Here is a 24,096-nt window from a genome sequence, read left to right as displayed (position 1 = left end):
GGCCCACAGCTGGCGGGGTGGATGTGGAGCACCCGGATCCCGAGTAGGGCGGCCTCGGCCCTCTCCCCGCACAGGTTACAATGAGTGGCGGGAATTCTGCGGCTTGTCCAGGCTGGAGACCCGGGCCGACCTGAGAGCCACCAGCAGCAACGGGAGCGTGGCTGGCAAGATCCTGGACCTGTACGGGCACCCGGCTAACATTGACGTGTGGCTCGGGGGCTTAGCCGAGAGAGTCCTCCCCGGGGCGCGGACTGGCCCGCTGTTTGCCTGCATCATCGGAAAGCAGATGAGGAAGCTGAGGGACGGGGACCGGTAGGCGCCCGCGGCGGGCGGGGATGCGGGGGGCGTTCGGTGCTGACGGCGTCCCCGTGCAGGAAGGGGGCTTTGGGTGGCGGGGAGCAGCGCTCCGGGGCCTCGCGTCAGCAGCTGTGGGCTTGGTCAGCGATGAGGCCTCCTGGGAGGAGAGCGAGACGGGTTCCCAGAAGCCGAATGCCCTGGCGATGGGGCCAGAGGAGAGCCTGCGGGAGGGGGCCTCGGGCACGTCCTGCAGGGCAGGCGCGGGGCCCTCCCGAAGGCTGGGCTCTGTCCTCGTCACTCGTGTCGTAGAGGCAGCTCTGCACCCAGGGACAATCAGTGCAGCCGAGCGGGTTGACCGGGTCCCTAAACGGAAGGAACGGTCCTCCCGGCGCCGTCCTGGCCTCTCTCCTCCCCGGGGAGCGCCCAGCCTCCGGTGCCGCGGGGCGTGGGCGCGGAGGTCGGGCAGGAGTGGTCGGCGTGGCAGGGACCGGGCTCTCACGTGTCCTCACGTCCGTCCTCCTGGAGGTTCTGGTGGGAGAACCAGGCGGTGTTCACGGAAGCCCAGAGGCGGGAGCTGGGCCGGCACTCTCTGTCCCGCGTCATCTGCGACAACACTGGCCTCTCCCGCGTGCCGCGCGATGCCTTCCGGGTCGGGACGTGGCCCCAGGAGTTCGAGTCATGCGACAGCATCCCGGGGATGAACCTGGGCGCGTGGAGGGAGGCCCCTCCTCCAGGTAACCGCGAACCGGGGGCATCTCTTCTACAGGGTCAAGGACGGGGTCTCCTGGCAGGAGCGCAGCTTCTGGGAGAAGCTGCTTCAAATCCTCTCGGGGGGAGGAAAGAGCCTCCCCACGCTGCTGGGTCCTGGGCGTGACCTCCTCGGCGGGGAAGGCGCGGGTCTGAGGCGAAGCCCCTCGGCCCCTCCAGGGGACCACACTGGCCTGCACCTGCCAGCGGGGCAACTGTGTCTCGGGTCCCAGCCTCGGGAGTGTCGGGCGACGGTGAGCTCCGTTGTGGTCAGAGGAGGAGAGGGGCTGAGATCCAGCCTGCCTTGTGCAGCGAGGACCGTGGTCGCTCTCAGTTAAAGCAGTTTCGTCGGGGTGGGTGGGGAAGCCTGGTCAGGGCCGATACGTGGGGAAGGGTTAGAGGCGTGACTTTGCTGCAGGGGGTCAGTGCTGAGAGGGGCCCGTGCTGTGTCCCACCTGGAGGGAAGGAGATTGCCGACGTGAGCCCCTTGGGAGGCCAATCGGGGGATGCAGCCCCAGAGGAGGGCAAAGGAAGGGGTCCGGCATTGACTGTATGTACCTGTCAACCTGGCCCAGAGGGTGCCTGTGGCTTCCCAGACAAAGTGGAAGACGGGGACTTCCTGCTGTGTGAGGAGTCTGGAAAGCGTGTGCTGGTGTTTTCCTGTCGCCATGGATTCCAGCTCCAAGGGCCGGAGCAAATCGCCTGCACCCGCCGAGGATGGGATTCCCAGCCTCCGGTCTGTAAAGGTCAGTCGTTTAACAGGTGTCTTTTCGTGACTTGACCCTGGAGTCTGCATTTTTCAAATACAAATTAAGAATAAATGTCCTTTAAAAATAAATAAACTTTAAAATTGTGAATCACTATACTGTACACCTGTAACTTATATAATACCGTATAGCAACTATCCTTCAATTTAAAGAAAAACTGAAAGGAAACCCCAAATAAAAATATACACTAATGTCATTCAACTGAAGGTGTCTCCGAATATACTTATCTTCCAGGAACTCTCTGCATGGAAATAAAGTATCCCCTCCCCAGTGACCCATGTTCCTAAGTCGATGTCTTTCTAGAAAATGAAGCACCAAGACGGTCACCTCACGACATGCCCACGGAGTGACCGGGGAAGGACAGGAGGAGGAAGAGGCTAGAACTTCAGGGAGGCTTGTAGGAAGGAGCTTGCAGAGCCAATGCTCAAATGAAGCAGAAGCGTTTCCACAGGAAGCATCAGTAGAGCAGGCCCCCCACCTGCGGTGGCCCGTTTCCGGGGAGACCTCACCCTCCTCCCTGATCTGGGCCCCAGTCGTCCTCCACCTGGGAGGACCCGGAACCGGGACCATGCAGGCAGAAGCAGGAAGCCTCCCTCGTCCCCTGGGAGAAGCTCCCTCACGTTTCTCTCTAAGCTGCATTAGGAAGACCCGAGAGGAGCAGGAGACAGACTCATGCAAGAATCGGGCTGGTTTGCAAGAAATGAAGACTAGGCCCAACTTGTTCAGTTCTACAGTTTCGATTTGGGAAGATGAAAAAATTCCAGAGATGGAGGGTGGTCATAGTTGACGACCACGTGATCGTACTTAATGCGACCAAAAGGCACACTGACAAATCATTAAGATGGTAAATTTCATGTTATGTATGTTTTACCACAGTAACAAAATTTTCACTTCAATTCTGGGGACTCCAAAATGTGTTCTGGAAAGTTACAGAGGCCACACCTGCCTCTAGACTCTGAAGAATACAGGACGAGCCCAGGAGAGGCCGGAGCCCCGGAGATCCTCAAGACTCAGCCCGGGGCACCAGGCTCAGGAAGGTCCAGGCCGCTCCCTACGAGTAAGAGAGAAGGACGAGGAGGCGAAGAAATAGGGGCTCCAGGGCGACGTCCAGGCCACAGCTTGAAGAGCGGACGGCACAGGGAGCTGATTGGAAACAGAAGGTCAGAAACTGAGGGTTTGAGGGAATTTATGGCCAAAGCTAGCACGCTGGGCTGGAAAACCCTGCTTAAGCGGCTAAGGCAGCCTTCGCATGCCCAGATCTGCACCGGGAGGACGTGGGCTGGAGCCGAGGCGGGCGCCTCACACATCTCTTTGGGGTTTGGTGGTGAACGATGGTGGACTCGGAGGAGACGGAGCTGAGGCGAAGGCCGGGCAAGGCCGGCCAGAGAGTCACGTCCCAGGAGCCTCACATTGCAGGAGCCCAGCGTTGGGACGTGCGGTGACGTCCGGCTGCGTCTGTTATTTCCGTCAACCACCGCTTTTATTGCTCCCATAGTTACGTTCTGTAGGCAATCCTGCAGGAGCAAACGTACAACAAATCTGGAAGTGTTTAGTGTTATTTCCACTTAGTGCTGGTGCAAAATTGACACGTCCGTGTTACCCAGGGCTGTGGCCCTGGTGTCAGCAGGACAGGGACACGAGCCCCAGGGGGTGTGAGTGCCCTGCGTGTTCCAGGCATAAACGTCACGTGTGTGCCTTCCGTCTTTACTGAATAAACCCCTGGACCTTTTATGCTGCCTCATGCTGGCTACTTGTTTTAGCTATTTATGACCCCGAAGCTCTATTCACTGGGGTCCACAAGGTACAAATAAAAAAGGAGAAAAGCTTAGAACCGGAGAGTAAAGGAGGGTCAGTGCCTCGGGCTCCCCCGCTGGCCCTGGATGTGCTCCGACTCCCAGCTCAGACTGTCTCCCCAGGGAGGTCTGCTGCGCTCTAGCCATGCTCCGAACGACGCCAGCATCGCTCTTCTACGCCCAGCGTCCTCCCACCTCCCAGCCCTCTCCCCCACCTCCTGTCTTCTTCTAACGTAATTTTTCATACTAACAGCTAACCGCTCCCTGAAAGCATGCACAAGGCACGTATCAGTACATCACTAAGGAAAAACGCGAGTGACAGAGCTGTGTGAATAGTGAGAACCCACTTTTCAACAGGCAGTGGGTCCTATTTATTTCGACATTGATAAGTGTCCCATGGAGACAGGAGCTCCTTAATCTCGGTCACGTGGGCACGGCGAGATAGGACCAGGGAGGAGGGTGCTGACTGTTTATACAGCCCCGTGTCTTTGTCTGAACACATCGATAATTAGGGCAGAACATCTTTAAAGTAAGTGTATGACAGGAAGCCGGATGAGGGCCACCCCCGGTACAAATGCACTCGCTTCTTTACACAGATATTTTTCGCCTGATCTATGCCTCTACTAGAAGTTTCTAAGCCCAGAATTGCAAGAAAAAAATGACTCTGGAATGTAGCAGGGAGGGAATTTTGCTTCCACTGTGAATTGATGTGACAGAAGGGCTGCAGCCCGTCCTCAGCGGAATCGCTCACCTGCACGTCCACGGCTGCAGAAAGGGCAGCAACGGCTGAACTGAGCATCTAATCCACAAAATCTAAGGAGACGCGTTCTCTCTTCTCGGCTCCAATCCTGCTTAGGCCCAAAAATCATCACATTGAAAAAAAAATTAGCAAATGAGTGTAATGAGTCTCTTTCGAGGGCTGTAAAGTCGTGAATTCAGAACGGATAAAAAGCAACGTGTCCATGGCTTTTCGCTCCAGTTATTTCCGAGAGGTTCTGTAATAAATGAACACAAATAAATGTTTCTGCACCTACAGGGAGAGTGAGGTTTGCCGTCGGCACAGATGTGCTTAGGGAAGTGGAACATCGTGCAGATGTTTGTAGCTGGGCCCGGGGGTGTGGTCTTCAGCTCCCCTTGGGAGGTAACCTGTCCCGGCAGGGGGAGCCACGGCCATGGTGCAGACTGACGTGGGATCTGGGGACACACAGGCCTGAGACGGTCCTCACCACCGTGTGGGCTGCCACACATTCTGGGTGGGCTCCCCGGACCAGGACACCGGAGCCTACAGTCCCCGCTCTGGCTTCTGATGGGAAGAACCTGACCATGGAGTGAGAGGGGTTGAATTCTGTCCCCCAGAAAGGTATGTTGAAGTCCTAAACCTCAGGACCTCAGATGTGGCCTTATTAGGAATAGGGTCTTTGCAGGTGCAATCAAATTCAAATGAGGCCATCAGGGTGGGCCCTGGTCCAGTAGGACTGGTGTCCCTCTAGGAGGAGGACAGGCACAGAGGGAAGACGGCCACGTGAGGACGGAGGATGGGAGAGATGCAGCCAGGCCGAGGAAGCCGAGACGGCCAGCAGCCCCAGGAGCCGGGAGACACCGGGAACGATGCTTCCCTCCGAGTGAGCGCAGGGCCACGTCTGGACCTCAGGCCTCCAGAGCCGGGAGAGAAGGAACCCGCTTTGTTTTAAGCACCCTGTCTGCAGTCCTGTGTCCAGGAGGGAGTGAGGGGCTCAGCCGGCAGCGGAGGCTGAGCCCACGTTCACTTCACTCCCTCAGAACAAGGACCACCTACGAGGACACGCGCGTGTGACGTTTGCTAATGTGAAGTGGTTGTACAGCACGTATTCAGGACGCACCTCTTCTTTTGACATATTCTGCTGCTGCTTCCCTGAAACTGGCCAGAAAAGATAGCATGTTCTTTGGAAACGGGAACCCGGGGTCCGGTCGTGGTTTTGGATTCCGACAGAAGGAGACCACGGGGGCCACACACGCTCCTCGTCCGGGGGACTCGCCACGTCCACCTGCTCTGCGGGCCTGGTGTCAGGTCCCGGCTGCCGGCGGCACGGCCCGTGTTCGCCCAGCGGGGGTGGAGGTCCAGAGCGGGCCGTGTGGCCGGAAGCTGTCCGCCTGGGGCAGGCGGATTCGGTCCCACCATCCTCACCCGCCTCCTTCCCACCCGCTCCCGAGTCCCGCCCGGGTGGGGTCCTACTCAGTGTGGAAAGCGCCAGCGGCCTCCAGGGAGGCCACGTCCCCGCGTCCGAGCGAGGTCCACCGGGCTGTGTGGCCCGAACCTCCGGGGACCTGCCGCACACTCGGGCCCTCGCAGCACCTGGCAGAATTTGAACTGAGCAGAACTGAGTCTGGACTGGCACCAGCACCGGAGGGGTTGCGGGCCCGAGGCGGCCGCTGTGGACGGGCCGGGAGAAGCAGTCAGCCGGCGGGCCAGAGGGTGGCCGCGGGCCGGGCTGACTCCTGAGGGGCTGAGGGGCCGCTGTGAGCAGAGGTGGGGCAGGAGGGAAACGTCCGCGGGACATCAAGGGATGTTCTCTTTTCAGAGGTGCAGGGATCCAGGAGACGCGGCCCCGACGTGGGGTGACGTCCCTCTGCCTCCTGGACAAGGGACAGAGCTGGGGAGGGGCCGGCCTCGTGGGGAAGGGGAGCACGAGGCCGGCCCTGACCTCACGTCATGTGTGCAGACGTCAACGAGTGTGAAGACGTGACGGAACCCCCGTGCCACACGTCCGCCCGGTGCAAGAACACCAAGGGCAGCTTCCGGTGCGAGTGCACCGACCCCTACGTGCTCGGCGAGGACGGCAGGACCTGCGTGGGTGAGACCACGGCCCTCGGCATCCAGGCTGGGAGGGGGTGTCGACATACAGGCAGGGGTGACTGAAGGGTCACCCTCCGGCCATGTGTGTCCGCGCTGCCACGGCCTCTGTTGCTGAGTGGGAGCAGGGAGCCAGCCGGTTCATACCTGAGGCTAGATCGTGTCTGAGACACAGGACCGCTGTGAAACCCTGGGCGGGGCGGGCTTGCTCCAGACCCTCAGCTAGTTTCACCCCCGTGAATTATCTCCAGGAGGGAAGCACCAAGTTTGATCCCCATGTGCAGAACAGAGAGGGTAAGTGGCTTGCTCAGGGTCACACAGCCACTCAGCTGCAAATCTAGGAATCGTAACTTGGCTTCCAGCTCCTGTAGAAGAAAAATTATGCATCGGGACCTGTTAAAATGGCAAGACGTTTTATTAAAGCTCCTGCAGTAGGAAAAGGAGAGCTCAGTACAGAGCAGAGCTCAACTCCAAGTACAGCAAAGACAGCAGGGGATGGACAGCCCACGGGGCAGAGCAAGGAGGTCCGTGGAAGGAAAATGACCCAGAGGAACTTGGTTTCCCAGGGTCAGGGATGCTCGGGCGGCGGCTGGGGGTCGGGCTGGGGTTTGGGAGGGCACACTGGCCGCTGCCCTCCGCCTGCAGGCTCACCGACCGGCTCTGTCCTTGCTCCAGACTCTGGGAGGCTCCCGCGGGCGTCCATGGTCTCCATCGTGCTGGGCGCCGTGCTCGTCTGTGGCCTGGCAGGCCTCACCTGGACGGTGGTTTGCAGGTGGTAAGTCCCCGCTTTTCAGCAACTTCCACTCCTACGGGCCCGGCTGGTGATGCTGCCTTTTTATTTTTCTGAAGCCAGGAGAGAGCACCGGCCTCCAAACCCATCTGCCTGCAGAGCTACTTTGTTCAAAGTGTTAGCCTTCCTGGCTCTTTCATTCTGCTCCGAAAAATGAAAGCGGGGTGACCGTTCGTACACTTCAGAGGGTATCGAGCATCTGTGGGTGGAGATTCAGGGGTACTGGATTCTTGGTCACATTAAATGATTGTATTGAAAGTCTCTTTCATTAGGAGTAAAGGTTCTTACAAAGGTTTCTCAGAGGAAAAAGGTCATCCTGGATAAAAACCTTGTTCTTCATTTCTCTCCCCTCCCTCAAGAGCAAACTCTGGGGAAACTGGGAAATTGAAAGGTGAACTTTTACGTTAAAAATGGCACAGCCGTTGAGGCCTTCGGTGGCCGGATCTGCGCGTTTCTGGGGGTGAGAGCCGAGCCAGGGCTTCCCCTGGGGACTTGACTCCGTCCCACCCTTCGCTGCTGCTTTTCGTCTCCCAGGTCTTAGGAATCAGACTCGGTGCTGCTCGGTTTTCTGGTGTGCAGTTAATAGAGACCATGTGGAAGCCACGGTGGGCCAGTAGCAGACCCAGGCCCCGTCCTCTCTGGCCTCTGAGTTGGGCTGGCCTTCCGGACACCCTCGGGGCCGCTTCCCCTCTGCCCAGCTGCAGAATTCCTGGTTCTGTGACTCGGGCGCAGCGCCAGCCCCGCATCCATCCTTGCGTCACACTGACCCTCTGCTCCCAGGTGGCCTTTGGTTCGCGTCCCATCTTCCTGGTGAGCTCAACGCCTCACACCCCCTGTCGTTTCTAGAGGCTCCTTGGCACGTTCAGAACCGCCAGCTGCCGGACCCCAAAGGGAGCTTCTCCCCGTGGAGTTGCTCACCTTACAGGAATGCGTTTCTAATACTCAGAACCCTGGACCTCAGCGATCAGGTCTCAGGACTGACATCACGACTTGTGGTCAACAACTGAGTCTCATCAATAATTGAAGGTCACGGCCTTTTCGTTTATTCCGAGAACCTGGAAGGGGGACCTCTGTGTCTGTGACCCCCCGGTCCTGCTCTGCCCCCTGCTGAGATGCAGTAGTAAATCCACGTCCGTTTCTTTTATACTCCAGGATGCTCTCTGCCACCCAGACTTCAGATGACACAAGGCTGTGATCTCCAGGTGAATGACAGGTGACACACTTGCTAACGGGCTCGCAGCTTCTGACCACACTAATATCTGCCATAGTTCAGATGCCACGGAGAAATTCTTTCTCCAAATTACAAGCTTGCAGAACAGCCACAAGTCACGTGTCAGATGCGCTGAGTAATTTCAGTCACTGTCTCAGTCTTCCTGTCCGTGGCGAGTACTCATTATGGGCTGGTGGTGTCCCCAGAACTCACATGTTCAAGTCCTAACCTCTAGTATCTTGGAATGTGACCTTATCTGGAAACAGGGTCATTGCAGATGAAATTGGTTAAGATGAGATTGTGCTGGAGCAGGTGGGTCCCAACGCAACAGGACTGGTGTCCTTATAGAAGGGGAGTTGGGACACAGATGCACGGGGAAAGGCCAGTGAGCGTGGAGACAGAGATCTGCGTGACGCACCTAGAGCCAAGGGTCACCCAGGCTCGTCAGCGATGCGGCAGGAGGGAGCAGGGGGGCCTCACAGCCTCAGAGGAACCAGCCCCGCCCACACCTGGGTCTCACGTCTAGACCCCCAACTGTGTGAGAGCAGGTGCTTACTCTCCACACCCTCCAGCCCCAGCGGCCCCCAGACACTGACACACCTGCCTGAGGTGGCCTGGCCACCCATCGGGCCTCCTCCGGTCCTCAAGGTCGACTTGGCTCGGGGAGATTCACCCTCAGGATTGTTATTTTGACTAATCACCGAGTATTTTACACCTGCCTTGTCCTCAAGGCCTCGCTGCTCCCCTGCGCTGGGAGAAGATGACTTACAGTGACTGCAAACGGCATCTGGAGTTTTAGACGAGGGCAGTGTCAGAAAATATCCCCCATGTTTTCAGAATCACTTGGCTTTAAGAGCTTAGATATTATCGATAATTAAAACCCTTAGGTAACCATGAAATCAACTAAGCAATAAAAATGAGATGGGCCGTAGGCGAACACCCCCAAACCAGCTGGGTTCTATAATCATATCTACTAAATGCTCCCACTGTGAAAAGCTGATATTACCGTAACTTAGTATTCGGATGCAATTTTGTATTTGTAGACATCTCTATTAAACATCAATCGCCTTATTATTATGAAAAAGTTATGCCTCTAGCCCACACACTCAAGAAAAATAGCTGTTTTCTTTAAGATTGATAGCCACAGATTAAATAAACACCTTCCTAAGGAAGTTTGGGAGGGTAACATCTGGCACACTTGATTGTAGACTCTGGAGCCTGAAAAATACGCCCCCGACACCACTTTGGTTTGCAAAGTACCACTTACCTGAATGACCTGTGAACCCCGTGGGGGGAGGGGAGGCCGATGGCAGGGAGGGGGAGGGGTGGGCATTCTTTATGGGGCCACACGGGGGCCTCTGTGCACAAGCCCCTGAGTCACCGCAGCTCCCTGCAAACACTGCGTCCTCGGAGCCTGATGCAAGGAGCCTAAACCTACAGGCCACCTGGGTGTCTGCACGCCGCTGCCCCGAGGATTCCAAACTGATCATTCCAGCCACGAGGACGCCAGTGGGGGACTGACGGGAGAGACAGAGACAAACAGAGAGAGACACAGAGACAGAGAGACAGAGACAAATAGAGAGACATAGAAACACAGAGACAGAGACAGACAGAGACAAATAGACACAGAAAGACAGAGACAGAGAGACAGACATACAGAGAGAGACAAAGACACAGAGAGGGACTGACAGAGAGAGACAGAGAGACACAGAGACAGAGACAGAGAAAGACATAGAGAGATAGACATACACAGAGAGAGAGACAGAGAGAGGCAGAATGGTGGACACCTTTCAGGTGCTCCATGGGCCTTGACCTTCATTCCGTGTTGATTCTCTCGCCCCCCCCCCCATTTATACCTCCCCTGCTTCTTTGGGTCTAAGGCTGTGTATTTTGGGGCAACAACTATTAACATAAATATTTCAATCAGAAATATACCAACACTGATATGTTTTCACTGAAAGACTCGGATCCAGAGTTAACCCCATTAAACCAACTCCTCAATCAGCTTTCTTTACACAGTTAAAATACACCCCAGTTTGACATTGTCTCATTGAAATGATATTCACCAAGATAAATCCTTTTCTGTGCAAATTTTACACTAAAAACTTGATTCATGGTCCACATGCATTTCACTCATTGGTCTCCAGCCCAGGAGGGCTTCCTCTGCACAGTTACTTCTGCGGGTCTGAACTTCTCGGGTCAACCCTTTCGGTCTAAATTTCATCCAGACTGTGTTTACCTATCGGTTATTAGTCAGTGGAAACTGTGAGGTGTACATGTCAGTTCCTCCGATGGGCTCTTGTTTTATCGTTTGTCCCAAGTGTAAGTTTTTGCCATCAATTTCAGCATCTGAGGTGTAAGTCTTCAGTTTTTCTTTGTTTAGGGTACCATTGTCCTGTGCCTTTGGTAGCTGGCAGCTGCATTTTGCACTGTTTCTTTCTACCGGAAGTATGATTGTAACTTGGGGAAAGAGGGTGAATTTGCATTATTTCCCACTTATCCCTGAGAGGTGATGGTCCCCCAGGCGGTGTGGCTTCTCCTCTGCCCGAGGCTAAGCTTCCGTCCACACCGCGGGTTGGCACGCGTCCCCCCGCACCTCCCCTTCTCTTTATGACGGGATGACCCGCTTGGGACAGACCCACGGGGAGGTCGGCCTTACCTGCTCTACCGCCCGGAGCCCAGAGCTGGCGAAACAGTACATATATTTTTCACTGACATAAGAGTGGCTGCAGATCAGACGGCTGAATCTGGAATGCAGAGTCCTGTTGCTTTTGTTGCTGTTAATTTTTTTTGCTATTTGTCAGTTTCTCTGTAAGAAAAACATAGATTTACGCCTCTTGCTTTGAGGAGTGAGGGGAGGCGGTTTCAGCACAACTATCCCGTCCCGCCGTCCAGGGCGGGTCCAGGCGCGTGACTCGGGGTCACGTGCCCTGTGGGGTGCCGTCTCAGTCCCCTGTGCTCCTTCCCTGCTGTGCCCTCACAGGACTCCGGTTCCCGAGGCCGAGCTCCCCGACATGAGACCTGGTTTCTTCAACTCTCAGTCTCTTTACCCCCACTGTCCCCTCCCTCAGAGCCCCTGCAGAGGTGAAGGTCGATGGCCTGCACCACGTTAGTTGTCCTTATATCCTGGGACACGTTGTTTTTTTTTTTTTTAATTAATTAATTTATTTATTTATTTTTGGCTGTGTTGGGTCTTCGTTTCTGTGCGAGGGCTTTCTCTAGTTGCGGCAAGTGGGGGCCACTCTTCATCGTGGTGCGCGGGCCTCTCACTATCGCGGCCTCTCTTGTTGCGGAGCACAGGCTCCAGACGCGCAGGCTCAGTAGTTGCGGCTCACGGGCCTAGTTGCTCCGCAGCATGTGGGATCTTCCCAGACCAGGACTCGAACCCGTGTCCCCTGCATTGGCAGGCAGATTCTCAACCACTGCGCCACCAGGGAAGCCCCTGGGACACGTTTTTAAAAGTCCCCCATATCTCAGTATTAGATTGTGTCTTAGAAACAGTCAGATCGAAGCGACTTTCAGGCTATGACCTCCGCTGTCATCTCCCTCGTTCGCTCGTGGGGAGGTGACGAATTCTGGGCAGCAGAGTCTCAGCAAATACCCCACAGGGGGTAAGCGTCTACCTCCAGCTGTGGTCCACGGAATTTTCAGTTTTGTTTCCTAAACCGAGGTGTTTACTTGAATCTACAGGCATTTCTTTGCCTTTGCGGGGAGCGAGCTGGTGACCCTCTGAGGTCACATGGCTTGGGGCTCCCTCTGGTTCTTGTAAGCGATGACAGCAGTGTGTATCCACAGGACACATGCCGACCCTGAGTCCTCGCTGCCGATCCTGGAAGGAGAGGGAGAAGGAGCTTCCCGGCTGGGACACGGGAAACCCCAGGACGTGAGCTCTCCCCAGCACCACGCTCCTGCTGGGGACTCGGAGCAGGTGGGTTCACACCTGGCCTTCCTGGGGTTTGCAGTGTCAGACGTTTCCCTTAACACCCAGGAAGTCCCTGGGAATCCCGGGGCTGTCGGTGCTCAGCGGGGCCTCCTCCTGCATTTCTGTTTGACGCCCGGTCCCCATCCCGTTTGCACTTTCCTGCTGCGTGTTTCCTTCTCCTACAAACTGTATTTACAGGAGAATGCTAATTTGTCAGAATGTTAACCTACATTTTAAAAAGTAAAGACACATTGGAGTCAGTGAGCCAGAGTGAAAGGAGTGAAAATGCCTTTCATTTGTACGAACAGCTTCAACCCCGAGACTAACCGTGGGGCATCCGTGGCAGCACGTCTCAGGTGCGGGCTGGGGTGATGGGAGAGGAGCCAGGGCTGAAAGAAAACATTGGCTTTTAAAACGTGCTTTTTTTTAGAAAATGGAGTGATTATAATCAGTGTGAAAGACTCAGTCTAAACTCGCTTTGCACTATCTTTATACGCGTGACCCCAAGTGGTGTTATACTAAGAAGTCACTGCTCCTCCCTGGGGCCTGCCTGAAATTCAGGGCTGGGTGGGATTTGGAGCTAAAATGATCCTCTCCTTGGAGGTAGAGTGGAATCAGCCTTGGCACCTGCCTCCCAAGCGTGGAACCAAAACTACGGCACCCGGAGTGAGGTGGTGCCACTGGCACGCCCGGACCAGGCCTCTGCGGCCACGCCGGGAGCCGCATACCCGCCGGCCACCTGATCAGCCTGCTGGGACCAGGGCCGGGGCGAGGCTTCCTGTCGGTCTGGAGCTGCTGGCGGCTTCTCTCCTGCAGGACCCGGCCTGTGGATCCCAAATCCTTCTCTGCAAGTAGGAGCCTGCACATGTGACGCGTGCACGGCTCTCGGAGCCCGAGCCAGACGCCGCTCTCGTGTGCTTTGATTTCCGAGGACGGGGACCAGTGTGAGAGTCAGGACGCCCGCGCGCCGTCGGCGTCTGATCGGAACACGCCAACCCAGCGTGGACGAATAAACCCCACGGCCTCGCGGTTGTCTGGCGCTATTTGCAAGCGCTGCCTGATTGCTTCCTCCCGGGGGGCTTGCCGTGAGAGCGTATTTACATGTTATACACATTTATAAACCTGTCCCTCCAACCAAAGGAATGGAAGATTATCTTCACCGCCCTCACATCCCAGGCTCACTTTTCCTCCAGTTTAATGTTGCCTCTTATCCTGTGATTCCTTTTCCCCCGCGTTTCCTAGCCGCTCAGCCAGCTTCTCTGCTGACCCTCAGGAGGGACAGTGCGAGCCCAGGGCCAGCCCATGCGTCACTGCGGAGGCCTGAGCCTGCGTCCCGCCCCTCCTGGGAGCGCATCTCGAGGTTTCCTGGAAAGACTGTGATTCTGCGGACAGAACAGGATAAGCGATTTGTCTCCTCGTCTGGGGATCTGCCGCCGGACTCAGAGCCGAGGCCCCCATTCCCAGCCGCTGCCCCTCCCATTGCTGGGCCCTGTTTCTGCCCCTCCGTCTCTCTCCCTCGCTTGAGTACCTTAGCCTGATTATCCTCTGAGGGGCCCCCTCCGGGCTCGCGGGCAGTCCTGGGGGAGCTGTTAGTCACATCAACCCATAGAGCAGTCGTCACCGGGGCCCCCGATTCACACGTGGAGTCGCGAGCCCCAGGGAGGCTGGGCAGGCAAAGTGACAGCTCCGAGGTGGGGCGGGGCTTGGCCGCAGTAGCCCCCACCCGTGCTGGGTCCTGCCCTCACCCAGGAGGCAGGGAACCCTCCCCCTTCCTCCTGAGGTGTCTGCGCCCTGCACCTGCTGTGTTCCAAGACCACGTGGTAGGTAGGGATTGACAGGTGAGATCCTGCCGCCCAGCTCTGCGCCAGCGAGGAGGGAAACCGCCAGGGGACTGAAGGTTTGCTCTGGATGTGTCACAGAACTGCGGTGTTACGTGGAGAGACAGGTTTACTGTTCATCACCTAAAAATACTGCTTCTCGTAGGTTCTGGGTCATCCTGTTCTGTGTTCCCAAGTTCTTATCATTGTTAATAGAAAACCCGTTAAAGACTTGATTGGACCAGCCTGGGAGACGCTCTAACCAGCCTCCCGTTGCGCCCCGGGAGATGAAGCCGATTTCTGCGGCGGAGCTAAGGTTTCCATCAGAGGGGACGTAGCGAAATAACACACATTGTAAGTCACTGCGCCAGCTGCGGGAAATGAAGTGTAGCAGCTCCGAGTCTCTGAACGGTTTCTGCTGCGGAGACAGAGGGATGGCACTGGCTGATTGGCAAGCGGCTCTGCTCTGCTCCCTCGGAGCCTCGAGCTGACATCACCACCGGGCGGCTCGGCTCCGTGCAGCTCTCAGCCTCTGCCCTCTGGGACCTTGTTTTGTTCTTATGTGTCTGTTGGGTCCCGTGTGCTGCCTCCGGCCCCTGAGCTGCGTTAACGACCAACTGGCTGGACGGAACAGTCCCGCCCGTCTCCTACGAGTCCTGGGTCAGTTGTCTCACCGGCTCCGGGTCCTGACGGGCCTCAGCGCCCAGCTCGCCTGGTGTTCGCACCTGCCGCCTTCCATCTGTGCCGAATCCTTGCTCCCCCTGAGGTCAGGTTGTTACGGTATTAGTTATTCTGCTGCTGTAATAATTCCGGCCCATCTGCTGTCAGGATTGGCACTCATTTGCCAAGGTTTTGTTCCCTCTGAAAGTCTAACCCAGGAGACTGTGCCCTTGGCCTTGTGGTCTAGGACTCGACCAGCGCCCGGCCCAGGCCTGTCTGTGTCTGCTGTGCCTCCCGTTCTTACTATTTCTGTGGGGAATTCACACGAGACGACCTGCAAACTGGCGGTGGACGTAGCCCGCCCTCGGGACACTCAGCATCTTGTGATGTTTACCCTGGACGTCACCCCAAAGATCACTTGGTGCAGCTTTGGTTTTACAGAGGAAGTAGCTGAGTCCCAGGCGATAGAGGTGAATCGCTCAGCATCACACAGCAAATTACAGTCAAGGAGAGATGGGCACACGGCTCACAGGCAGCTCTTGGTGATGGAGCCACTGGCGGCTGCCATGGGATGCAGGGCCCGCCGTCTCTGCCCCAAACCCAGAAGCTGTGCGTTGTGTTCATGGCATCTTCTTCCTCCGCGTTAAACCGTCTGCTATTCACGACTCATCCGGTCAAAGTGACGAGGACTGAGCCTTGTCCGGGCCTCAGAGCGTCAGTCTCGCCTCGAGGCCGCCCCGAGCCGACAGCAGCCCAGGACTGTCACCGAGGCCTCTCCTTTACGGAGGTGGAGGGAGCCGGCTCCGCGGGCGGACAGCGCCGCCTTCTGGGAAACGGGGGGATCGCCGATTTGCGGCTGCTCTCTCCGCCCAGACCTTCTCGTGTTCTGCTGAGAGGACTCGGTCTCTGGTTCCAGGGCACCGACTTGTGCCTCGTACACGGGCAGCCTCTGCTTTAGCTGCTTCCTCTCCTGAGGGTTCAGCGTCACCACCATATGTGTCACTCGGCCGTGACCCTGAGGCGCCCGGTCCCCTGCGGCCCACGGGGCTCTGGGACCAGCTCTCAGGGGCTCAAGCGTCCTCCTAGCAGCAGCCGCTCCGCGCCTCCCAGCGGCCCAAGACCCCAGACCTGCTCAGCAGACCCTCCCTCAGCACTCACTAACCCGAACTCACAGAGCCCCTGCCCCGGGCGGGGGCGGGGGGGGATGGCCCCGGGGAAGCACGTCCTTAGAGCGGATCCTCCGTTTTCCTGCACGTTCCTTCCATCCCAGGTGGAACCCGGGCGTCGACTTGGGGCGGAAGCTGCAGGGGCGCAGGTGCCCTGCGTGGACCAGGCAGGGGCAGGGCTCACCTGGCAGGAGAGGACCAGCCAGCTGGGGTGAAGAGCTCAGGTCCCCATCCGGAAGGCTAAACCCCCGGGGCCACAGCCAGCACCCGCTCCGGGAATGGGAAGAGGGACCTGGAGCCCTGAGCTCTCAGACAGGACGCAGAGGCGCATCCCGGAGCCAAGAGCCCAGCGTGACCTCCACCACCAGCCCCTCTCCTGCACGTGCAAAAAAGAGAATGCGCCGGCTGCGTCACGTGTAAGATCAGGGAAGGTTAATTCCCAGGTCGGGTCCTGCCCAGGTTTGACCCCCAGGCCCTCCCCAGTGGACATCGTTATTATATAAACAGAGCTAAAATGTTAAATCTAGAACAAAACAGTAATCAATTAATAAAACATTTAAACTATCAGGCAAACAGAAAGGTCTTTGGTGTGATTTAGCTTTAGCAAAATTTTTGATAGATTTTTAGATCTTCTTTTTTTTTTTTTGACTCCTCTTAGGGCCTAACTGCTAAATGTTGTTTGAACAGAGTATTCTTTAAAATAGTTTTTAATTTGTTTTTAATCTGTAAAAAGAACATTCTGTATCTGTCAGTGCGGTGACAAAAATAGTCCAAACTAAAAATAAAGCTCTATCCTCAAAATTGTATAATTTTTTCACAACAAAGTACATCTGACAGTTTTCATCTCTGTTGAATTGTCACGACTTTTGGGGAAGGAAAAGTACACTATGTCAAGCAGTCTTTCATTTCAAAGGAATGAAAATTACTTTGTACCTTCTATATTTCCACAAACTACTTTTTATCTATTTCAATTAATTTGCTTAGGTTAATGCAGAAAGTCAGGAAAATTAATTTACCCTTGAATGAGTCTTGTCTGCCTGGGTGATTCCTATGCAATTAGAAGATAAGAAATGATGCACTTTCCCCAAATTATTGCAAAATATCACAGTCTCCCCCTCTTAGCCTATCAGTAGGCAGGAGAAAATACAGAATACTCCACACCTTGGTGAAGTCTTAACATGGTGACTTTTAAATGGACATGCACCCAGTCACCCCACTATCTGCATGTGACGACACACATCCATGAGCCGCGGGCTCTGAGTAGACCTCCTGCTGGCCTGTGCCCACCCGCCTGGGTCCCCGGATCCCAGGGCTTCTGTACGAGACCAGACCCGGGCTCCACAAAGAAGGAAGCCTTAGAGCAGCCTCTCTTAGCAAGGCCACCACCACCTCGGGGTGTCTGGAGAGTCTGCAGGGCCTGGAGGGCCACGGTGATCGGGGGGACGCTGGTGGCTTTGAGGGACAGAGCCCGGGGGTCCGACGTCCTGGCTGCTCCGGCAGCCCCAGCCGTGGAAGGACTGGCCCAGCTCCCGCAGGGCTTCTGACCATCCCACCGGACCCTGATACAGGAAAAGCCGTTCACACCCGTTTCTGGTGTTCTGATGGTCTTAATGTACACTGAAACACAAACATATTTTTGGCACAATTTTAATTGCAATGAACTTTAAGGGATGATGTCATCATGCAAACCATGGTGATGTTTCTTCAGAACTTTGCCAAAAGTTCTCCATCGTTTCAGAAAAAGCGTTAGACTCTCCAAAACTCTGCTCAAGGTCACTCATTCAAAATACTTGTATTCGAGGTGATTGCATTTGTACTTGTATGAATATATGCTTATCATTTTAAGATGTGGGATAGAAATAAAAAGCATTGACAACATCCAGCTGAGTATCGTTTTACTTATTTTCAGCCTTAATAAATCCCTTCTTTTTTTCTCTTTATATGACATTTAGGACACTATCCTGATTTTTCATTCTATGTGCAGGTAAGTTCTATTAGTTGTAAAGCCCATCCCAGGATAGTAAGGAAGCACCAGAAAACACCCTTTGCAACAAGGGAGGAGTGAAGACTTCGGGCTCAAAAGTTTTGTCCTAAAATTCTCGCTAACAGTGTTTCCACCCTCAGAATGAGCCGTGACGGCGGGACGGGAGTGGGTGGTGGGGTGCGTCTGGGGGGGTCACAAAAGCGAGGCTGGAGCTGAGGATGGATTGGCTTCCTGGGTGTCATTTCTTCTTCTCCAAAAGCTTTTGGCCTTGAACACGAAGGAAAACATTTACCGAGAAAGGCCTTGGGAAGGGAGCTTTCCAAGGAAGCAGGACATGGTGAGAGTGTGTCCCGATTCCCCAGCTGGAAGTTCTGTTTTAAATCCAAGCAACCAGAATATTCCAGGTGGATACCCTGTGAGAAATCAGGACGTACGGTAACAACACTGACATCTCCCATTAGCTAACGGGCCTCAGTTTTAAGTTCTCACCGTGGGAGCCAAGGTGGCTTTGGAGCACTTCCTGAATAGCAGCCTGAGAGCCGGGTGGGGTGTGGGAGGAGAGGCCTGTCTGACGTGCACTGGGGAGGAGGCCCGCGGGCCGCCTCGTCATCACTTCCCACCCCCCACGCGGCTCTGCAGTCCTTGCGCTGGTGACCCGCCAGGCACACGGAGAGCCGCAGCATGGCAGCAAGGGCCCCGTTTGCTCCCGGGAGGGCCCGGGAGGAGTGAGACTCAGACAACAGAGAGGAAGGAAGAGCTCTCCAGGGACGCCCGCGTAGGGGTGACAGTGCAGGGGCCGCAGGCTGGGCCTGACCCGCTGCACAGACTCCCCGCTGCCTCCCGAGTGTCCCCTACCCCTCGCCAGGCTCCCGCTGCCCCTCCCTCTCCTTGTGCCAACCCTGGCTCTGTCCTCCTGTGCCCTCTCCCTGCACACGGCTACTCCTGCCCACTGCCTTAAACACCAACAGCCTCAAGTTTAAATTTCCTGCCAAACGGCTCCCCATTCGTCTAATTGTCCCCCGAATCCTCCCCCTGACTGTCTCCCGCGAGGACCAGGAGGGATGTTTCATTCCCCCTTAAGCAGCCCCTTGTCCTCCTGGTACCAAGCGCAAGGTCGTACGGCTCACCGCACGACGGGCCAATAAATCAACATCCGAGGTGATGGGGAAGGAAGAGTGACTTTATTCGGAAGCCAGCAGACCAAGAAGGCGGTGGGCTAATGTCCTAAAGAAGCATGTGAACTTGGGGTCGAGCTCAGGCTTTCTTACGCCGAGGGAAAGGGGAAGCAGGAGGTTCAGCACTGAAGGGTGAAGGTGGGTGGCAGACTTTGGAGCCCCCGGCCTTCAAGGAAGCACAGCCTTTCCTTGCTCTTCTGCTTGCCCTGTGCGCTGGATCACAAGGTCCTGCAAAACCTCAAGGTGTCAGCAGTTATTCTTCCTTTACCGCTCTTACCCCTGCATATTAGCAAGGTGTCTAGCCTGAAAGTGAACATATCTACAGCGAGTTTCAGCCCTGACTAGCCTGGGACGTGGGATGGAACTTTCTCTGGGGACCTTTACGAGCTTTCTGGGCACAAGCAATGTTTCTCTGATGTTTAGCTACTGACGTGTGGGGCTTGAGTGACCGAATACAGGGGCCGAAGAATGAGGGGGGCGGTTCCAACGTGGTGTTAGTTCCCTTCTTCTCTGTTCCCCTCCCCCCCGCTCTCCCTCCCGCCCAGGCCCCCAGGGACCCCGCGGGCATGGCCCCGCCGGGAACATGGCGCCCCAACCTCGGGAACGGCACGCACCTCACCGTAGAGGGAATGTTCTCAAAGAGGTTCCCATGGGAGTCGCTGAGAGTTTATTTCACTGTGAGCATTTTCAGAGTTGTTTTTAATCGGTAATAAACTTCAGGAGCCATTTTACCTGAAGGTCTGGAGAGAAAATGAAATGCTGAAATACCCTAAGTGTCCCCTTCTGCACGAAGCCCTCCTGGCCCCCTGCCCCCCCTCCCCCTGTTGCCAGGGACCAATCTGAAGGGCCGATACGCTCACCTTGGCTGGACACTAAGCTCATGAGACTAAAAAGAAAAATATACAGTAGATACACAACAGAACTGGCACTGGGTAACAAGTTGCGTCAAAACATCCAAGGATGGAGGTGGGGGGGTGTCTCCCCTGGGGATGGGACACCCACGGGACGCGGGGTAGCCTGCATCCGCGTGCAGAGCCACCGCGTCTGCACGAAAGTGAGGTATCTGAGATTCGCTCTCAAGCCCACATCCCGTCAGCACCGGAGTCCGTACGTCTTCGCGACGAGGAGGCCGGCGTGCGCCGCGGGGCCTGCATCCTTCCCGGTGCCTGGGCAGCAGCCTGCGGCGGCGTTTCCAGGCTGGGGCCGCCGGGCACCAGCTCAGCACAGCTGCCGTGAGCGCCCAGCGGCTCCGCGGCCGCTCGGCCTGCGAGGAGGGAGGCAGCAGTCACAGCCTCTCACCTCGGCCGCCGGCTCCAGATAAATCGCCTCGACACTCACGTCCGAGCATCACACGCGGTGTCCGTCCCCAGAGCTGGCAAGTGGCCGCCAGCGGGCGGCGAGTCCGGGGCCTCGCGTAAGGGCAGTGCTGGCAGCTCAGCCTCTTTCTGTGCGTCCTGTCCTTGTGTCCGTCCGCATCTGTCCTTGGGCCGTCCACACGCCTCCCAGCTCCCTGGACCCGTTCCCCTGCGGTGCTGTCTCCAGGAGCCCAAGCTGTGCGTCTGTGTGAATGAGGCTGTGCCCCAGCTCGGCTCCGGGAAGCTCCCGTCCGCACTGCTTCGGGAAGAACCGATGTCCCGTTAGGCCAAGGGCAGAAATGCGTCCACAGACGTGCCGGGCACGGGGCCCTGCGAAACCCCGCCGGACTGAGCACGTTCAAGCCCAGGATCCGGGTGACTTTTCTGATGACCCCGTCTGTCCGGGCCCCTCTGTCTGGTGTGGCCTCCTTCCCTTCCTCCCTGGAGGCCCCCTGCCCGTCCTTCAAGAATCAGATCACACGTCACCTCTTCTTCTCTGGACGCCATACAGAGCTCAGATTGGCCGTGGGAATGAAGCAGAGGGACCTGGGTCTGAAAGGCCCTGCGTGTTCGCTCAGCGTCGCTGCTCCGCCTTCAGAGAAGCCCACTGGAGGGTTAGTACGGAGCGTGCCTTCTGGCTGGAGGCTCCTCCCGTCCTCATCACGCCTCCCACCCCCCGCAGCCCCGTTCTCGCCCGACGGCCCAGGCCCGCTTGTCTCCGGAAGCCGCAGCCCACGCCCCGTCCCCAAGCGACGCGACGTGCACTTGATTCCACGGCTGTGGTGCAAATCACCCCAAAACTTCAGGATGCAAAATACCCACTATGTGTCCAGGCCACGTGTGGGTGAACTGTGTCACGGGGCGGAAGGGGGCGTGCCTCTGCTCTGCCTGGGCTTGCCAACGCTGTGCCCTTGTGGTTGGCGTCCGTCCGGCAGGGGTGGGCTGGAGGGGCACCAACTTCTCTCAAACGTAGGGAATTTGTGTGCTGCTTGAAAGCAGGCTGAGATCAGCAAACGCCACAAATCAGGACCCGGGAGAGCCCAGCACGGGCGGGGAGCGCCCCTCCGTGGCGGCACGCGCCCCTCTGTGGCGGCACCCCTGGCTGCGTAGCTGTGGCCGGCGGTTAGCTTTCCCGAGTGTGGTTGGCCCCTCTCCAGGATTTGGCTGCCAACCCAGGCACAGGGCTGCGTGTGGGCAGGATGGTGCGGGGGTGGATTTCACGCCGTGTGACAGAGGCCGGCAGGTCTGGCCGTGCCCACCGGCGGCGTCCCCGTCACCCCAGAAGCACCACACTCTGGTCTGTCTGGTGGGAAACCAGAAACCTTCCCCAAACACCGGCCCCGCTGTTCAAATAAAAACCTAAGCTGGGAAACCTATTTTCTTAGAGGGCGGAGGACGTGCCTCGGGATTTTTCCGCAGACCTAAGGAAGTGGGTTCCTTCCAGCTTCTGGAAATCATCTTGGGGCCAGGAAGGGACGCTTCGAGCCCAGCTTGCCTGGTGGAATGCAGGCCGGCTCCATGGGCGCCGCTGGGCAGGGAGGTGAGGCCAGCGTGGGGGACGCAGCCTCTCTGAGGGACCCGCCATCCAGAGGCCTCTCCCCTGGCCTGGCCCGGCGATGGGCGGGTCAGGGCCCGGCCCCATGTGGTCAGAGGCGGGCGAGACAGGATGTTCTAAATTCCAGCGGAGAGAAGGCAAGCGGGTCCTCTGGACGTGGGCAGGCGGCTCTGTGGGGCACAGCCCTCACGTGCCACTGTGTCCCCTGGTCACTTCCCCACCCGGACCTCAGTGGACCACCCCTCCTGCCAGGCAACTTCCAGGCAGTCACCCCGTGTCCCGCCTGTACCACGGCGGGACCCCCGCCCTCCAGCCAGAAGGGCCTTCCCTCCCCCACCCAGCAGGGGCCAGGCCCACGTCCACAGTCCCGCCTCCTCTGCCCGGCAGCCGGTGGCGTCCCTGGAACTGGACAGCAGCCTCCTGCTTGTCTCTTTGCTGAGGTACAAACTTAAATCAATGTGCATTTGGGTCGCTAATCATTAGGGGAAAATGTCACTATTTATAAAAAACAATTTCCTTCAAAAACATTAATTGCTAGTACTGACCACAGAAATTCAGAGAAAGTGCAGGAGGCTAAGGCAGCGATGATTTGCAGCCAGAAAAAGAAGGTTTTGGAAAAATATGAAGGTGGAATGTTGAGTTTGACAGAGAGAAGGAAAAGCAATTTGTGAAAATGTTTCATCATGAGGTCCAGCCGGAATTTGTTTTTGAAGATTTATAAATGACTTTACTCTCATGTTACAGAACCATCTGGGGGCTGAGAGGGTGACTTAAATTTGTGGTTGTGTGTTACTGAATTTTATGGGAAAATTACACGGTCTGGGGAATCTGAGTCTCAGAAGATCTCCTCCAGTGACGGGGATTCTGGCGTCCTCGGGTCACCCTCCAGGCCCCATGCTCGTGGCCTGCTTGTCCCTGATGGGGGGCCGGGCCCCTGGGGAGATCCCAGGTTGCATCACGTTCTGAGTCCTGCCCGAGGTCTGCTTGATGAGGCCCCTCCAGCAGCCCAGGGACCTCAGGAGCTGCTTCTGTCCAGCTGTCACTGCACAGGCCTCGGTACAGACAGACGGACCCGATTCACCAGCGTCCGTGGGAACCAGGAAACGTGAAGCCCCCAGGCTGGCCAGGTGTGCAGAGTGGCCCCAGCATGAAAAGCTTTGGGGATGTCACACAAGGATTAAAGGAGACAATTTAAGTGATACCAACAAACTTTATCCAACACGGCACGAAGCGGAGAGTTTCCTTTGGGAGAACTGACAGTGGGGTGAAGGGAGGGCAGGAAGCTTTTGTAGGACAAAGAATAAAGAGCAAGGAAGAGAAACAGCAACTCTCTGAGTGTCTAGGGCCACAGTCCGCCTTATCTGGGGTGAGAGGGCCCAGAGCTGGCCTGGCGCTTGGGGTCTGGCTGACCAGGGACCCTGGGCTTCTGGGCAGGGGAGCCTTTACAGGGACACAGACGTCACCAAAGGGTCCCACAGGGAACAGCTCCATCGGGGGCCTAGGAGGTTATTTCAAGACAGAGAACTTGCCATTTCATCCCAAAAGGTTCACAAACCTCCAGAAGGTTCTGAGAAGGAAAACAGGGAAATCTGAGGCTTTAAGCAGCTTTCTGTGTGCTGCGAGGAGGTCTGAACTGCGGGCAGAGAGCAGGTGGGTGGCTGGGTATCTGGGCCCGGACGGTAGGGGACATGGAGGGATGGCTGATCACTCACTTACCTGCTTGTTATCGAAGGGCAAGTTCAAAGCAGGTTTCCCTGAGCACCGATCTGATCGCTGAGCCTTGAGACCTTGTGTGAGGTGCAGAAACTGCCCCCTCCAACCGCCTAGGTCATTCCTAGGTTCAGTGTGGGACTGCAGTAATGGTGATGATAATAATAAATTTGAAAAGATATATGCACCCCAATGTTCACTGCAGCACTATTCACAATTGCCAGGACATAGAAGCAACCTAAGTGTCCACCTATGGATGAATGGATAAAGAAGATGTGCTACATATATACAATGGAATACTACTCAGCCATAAAAAAG

The 24,096-nt window shown here is 56.5% G+C and overlaps 1 protein-coding gene across 1 annotated transcript in view; it reads left to right on the top strand.

Moving 5' to 3' along the window:
* The window catches only part of TPO (thyroid peroxidase), a 46,693-nt gene extending 27,907 nt beyond the window's left edge, over positions 1–18,786 (top strand). The window contains exons 10-15 of the mRNA XM_082428101.1: positions 75–312; positions 823–1,031; positions 1,620–1,790; positions 6,304–6,435; positions 7,110–7,209; positions 12,230–18,786. Coding sequence (XP_082284227.1) covers positions 75–312; positions 823–1,031; positions 1,620–1,790; positions 6,304–6,435; positions 7,110–7,209; positions 12,230–12,581 — 1,202 coding nt within the window. The 3' untranslated portion in view covers positions 12,582–18,786. The remainder of the gene's footprint in view (positions 1–74; positions 313–822; positions 1,032–1,619; positions 1,791–6,303; positions 6,436–7,109; positions 7,210–12,229) is intronic.
* The last annotated feature ends 5,310 nt before the right edge of the window (positions 18,787–24,096 follow it).

The sequence above is a fragment of the Balaenoptera physalus genome (genome assembly GCF_965194825.1).
Source record: "Balaenoptera physalus genome assembly, chromosome: 15".
Classification (NCBI taxonomy): Eukaryota; Metazoa; Chordata; class Mammalia; order Artiodactyla; family Balaenopteridae; genus Balaenoptera; species Balaenoptera physalus.
The sequence above is the reverse complement of the archived record's forward strand: the minus strand, read 5'-3'. Positions and strand labels throughout refer to the sequence as shown.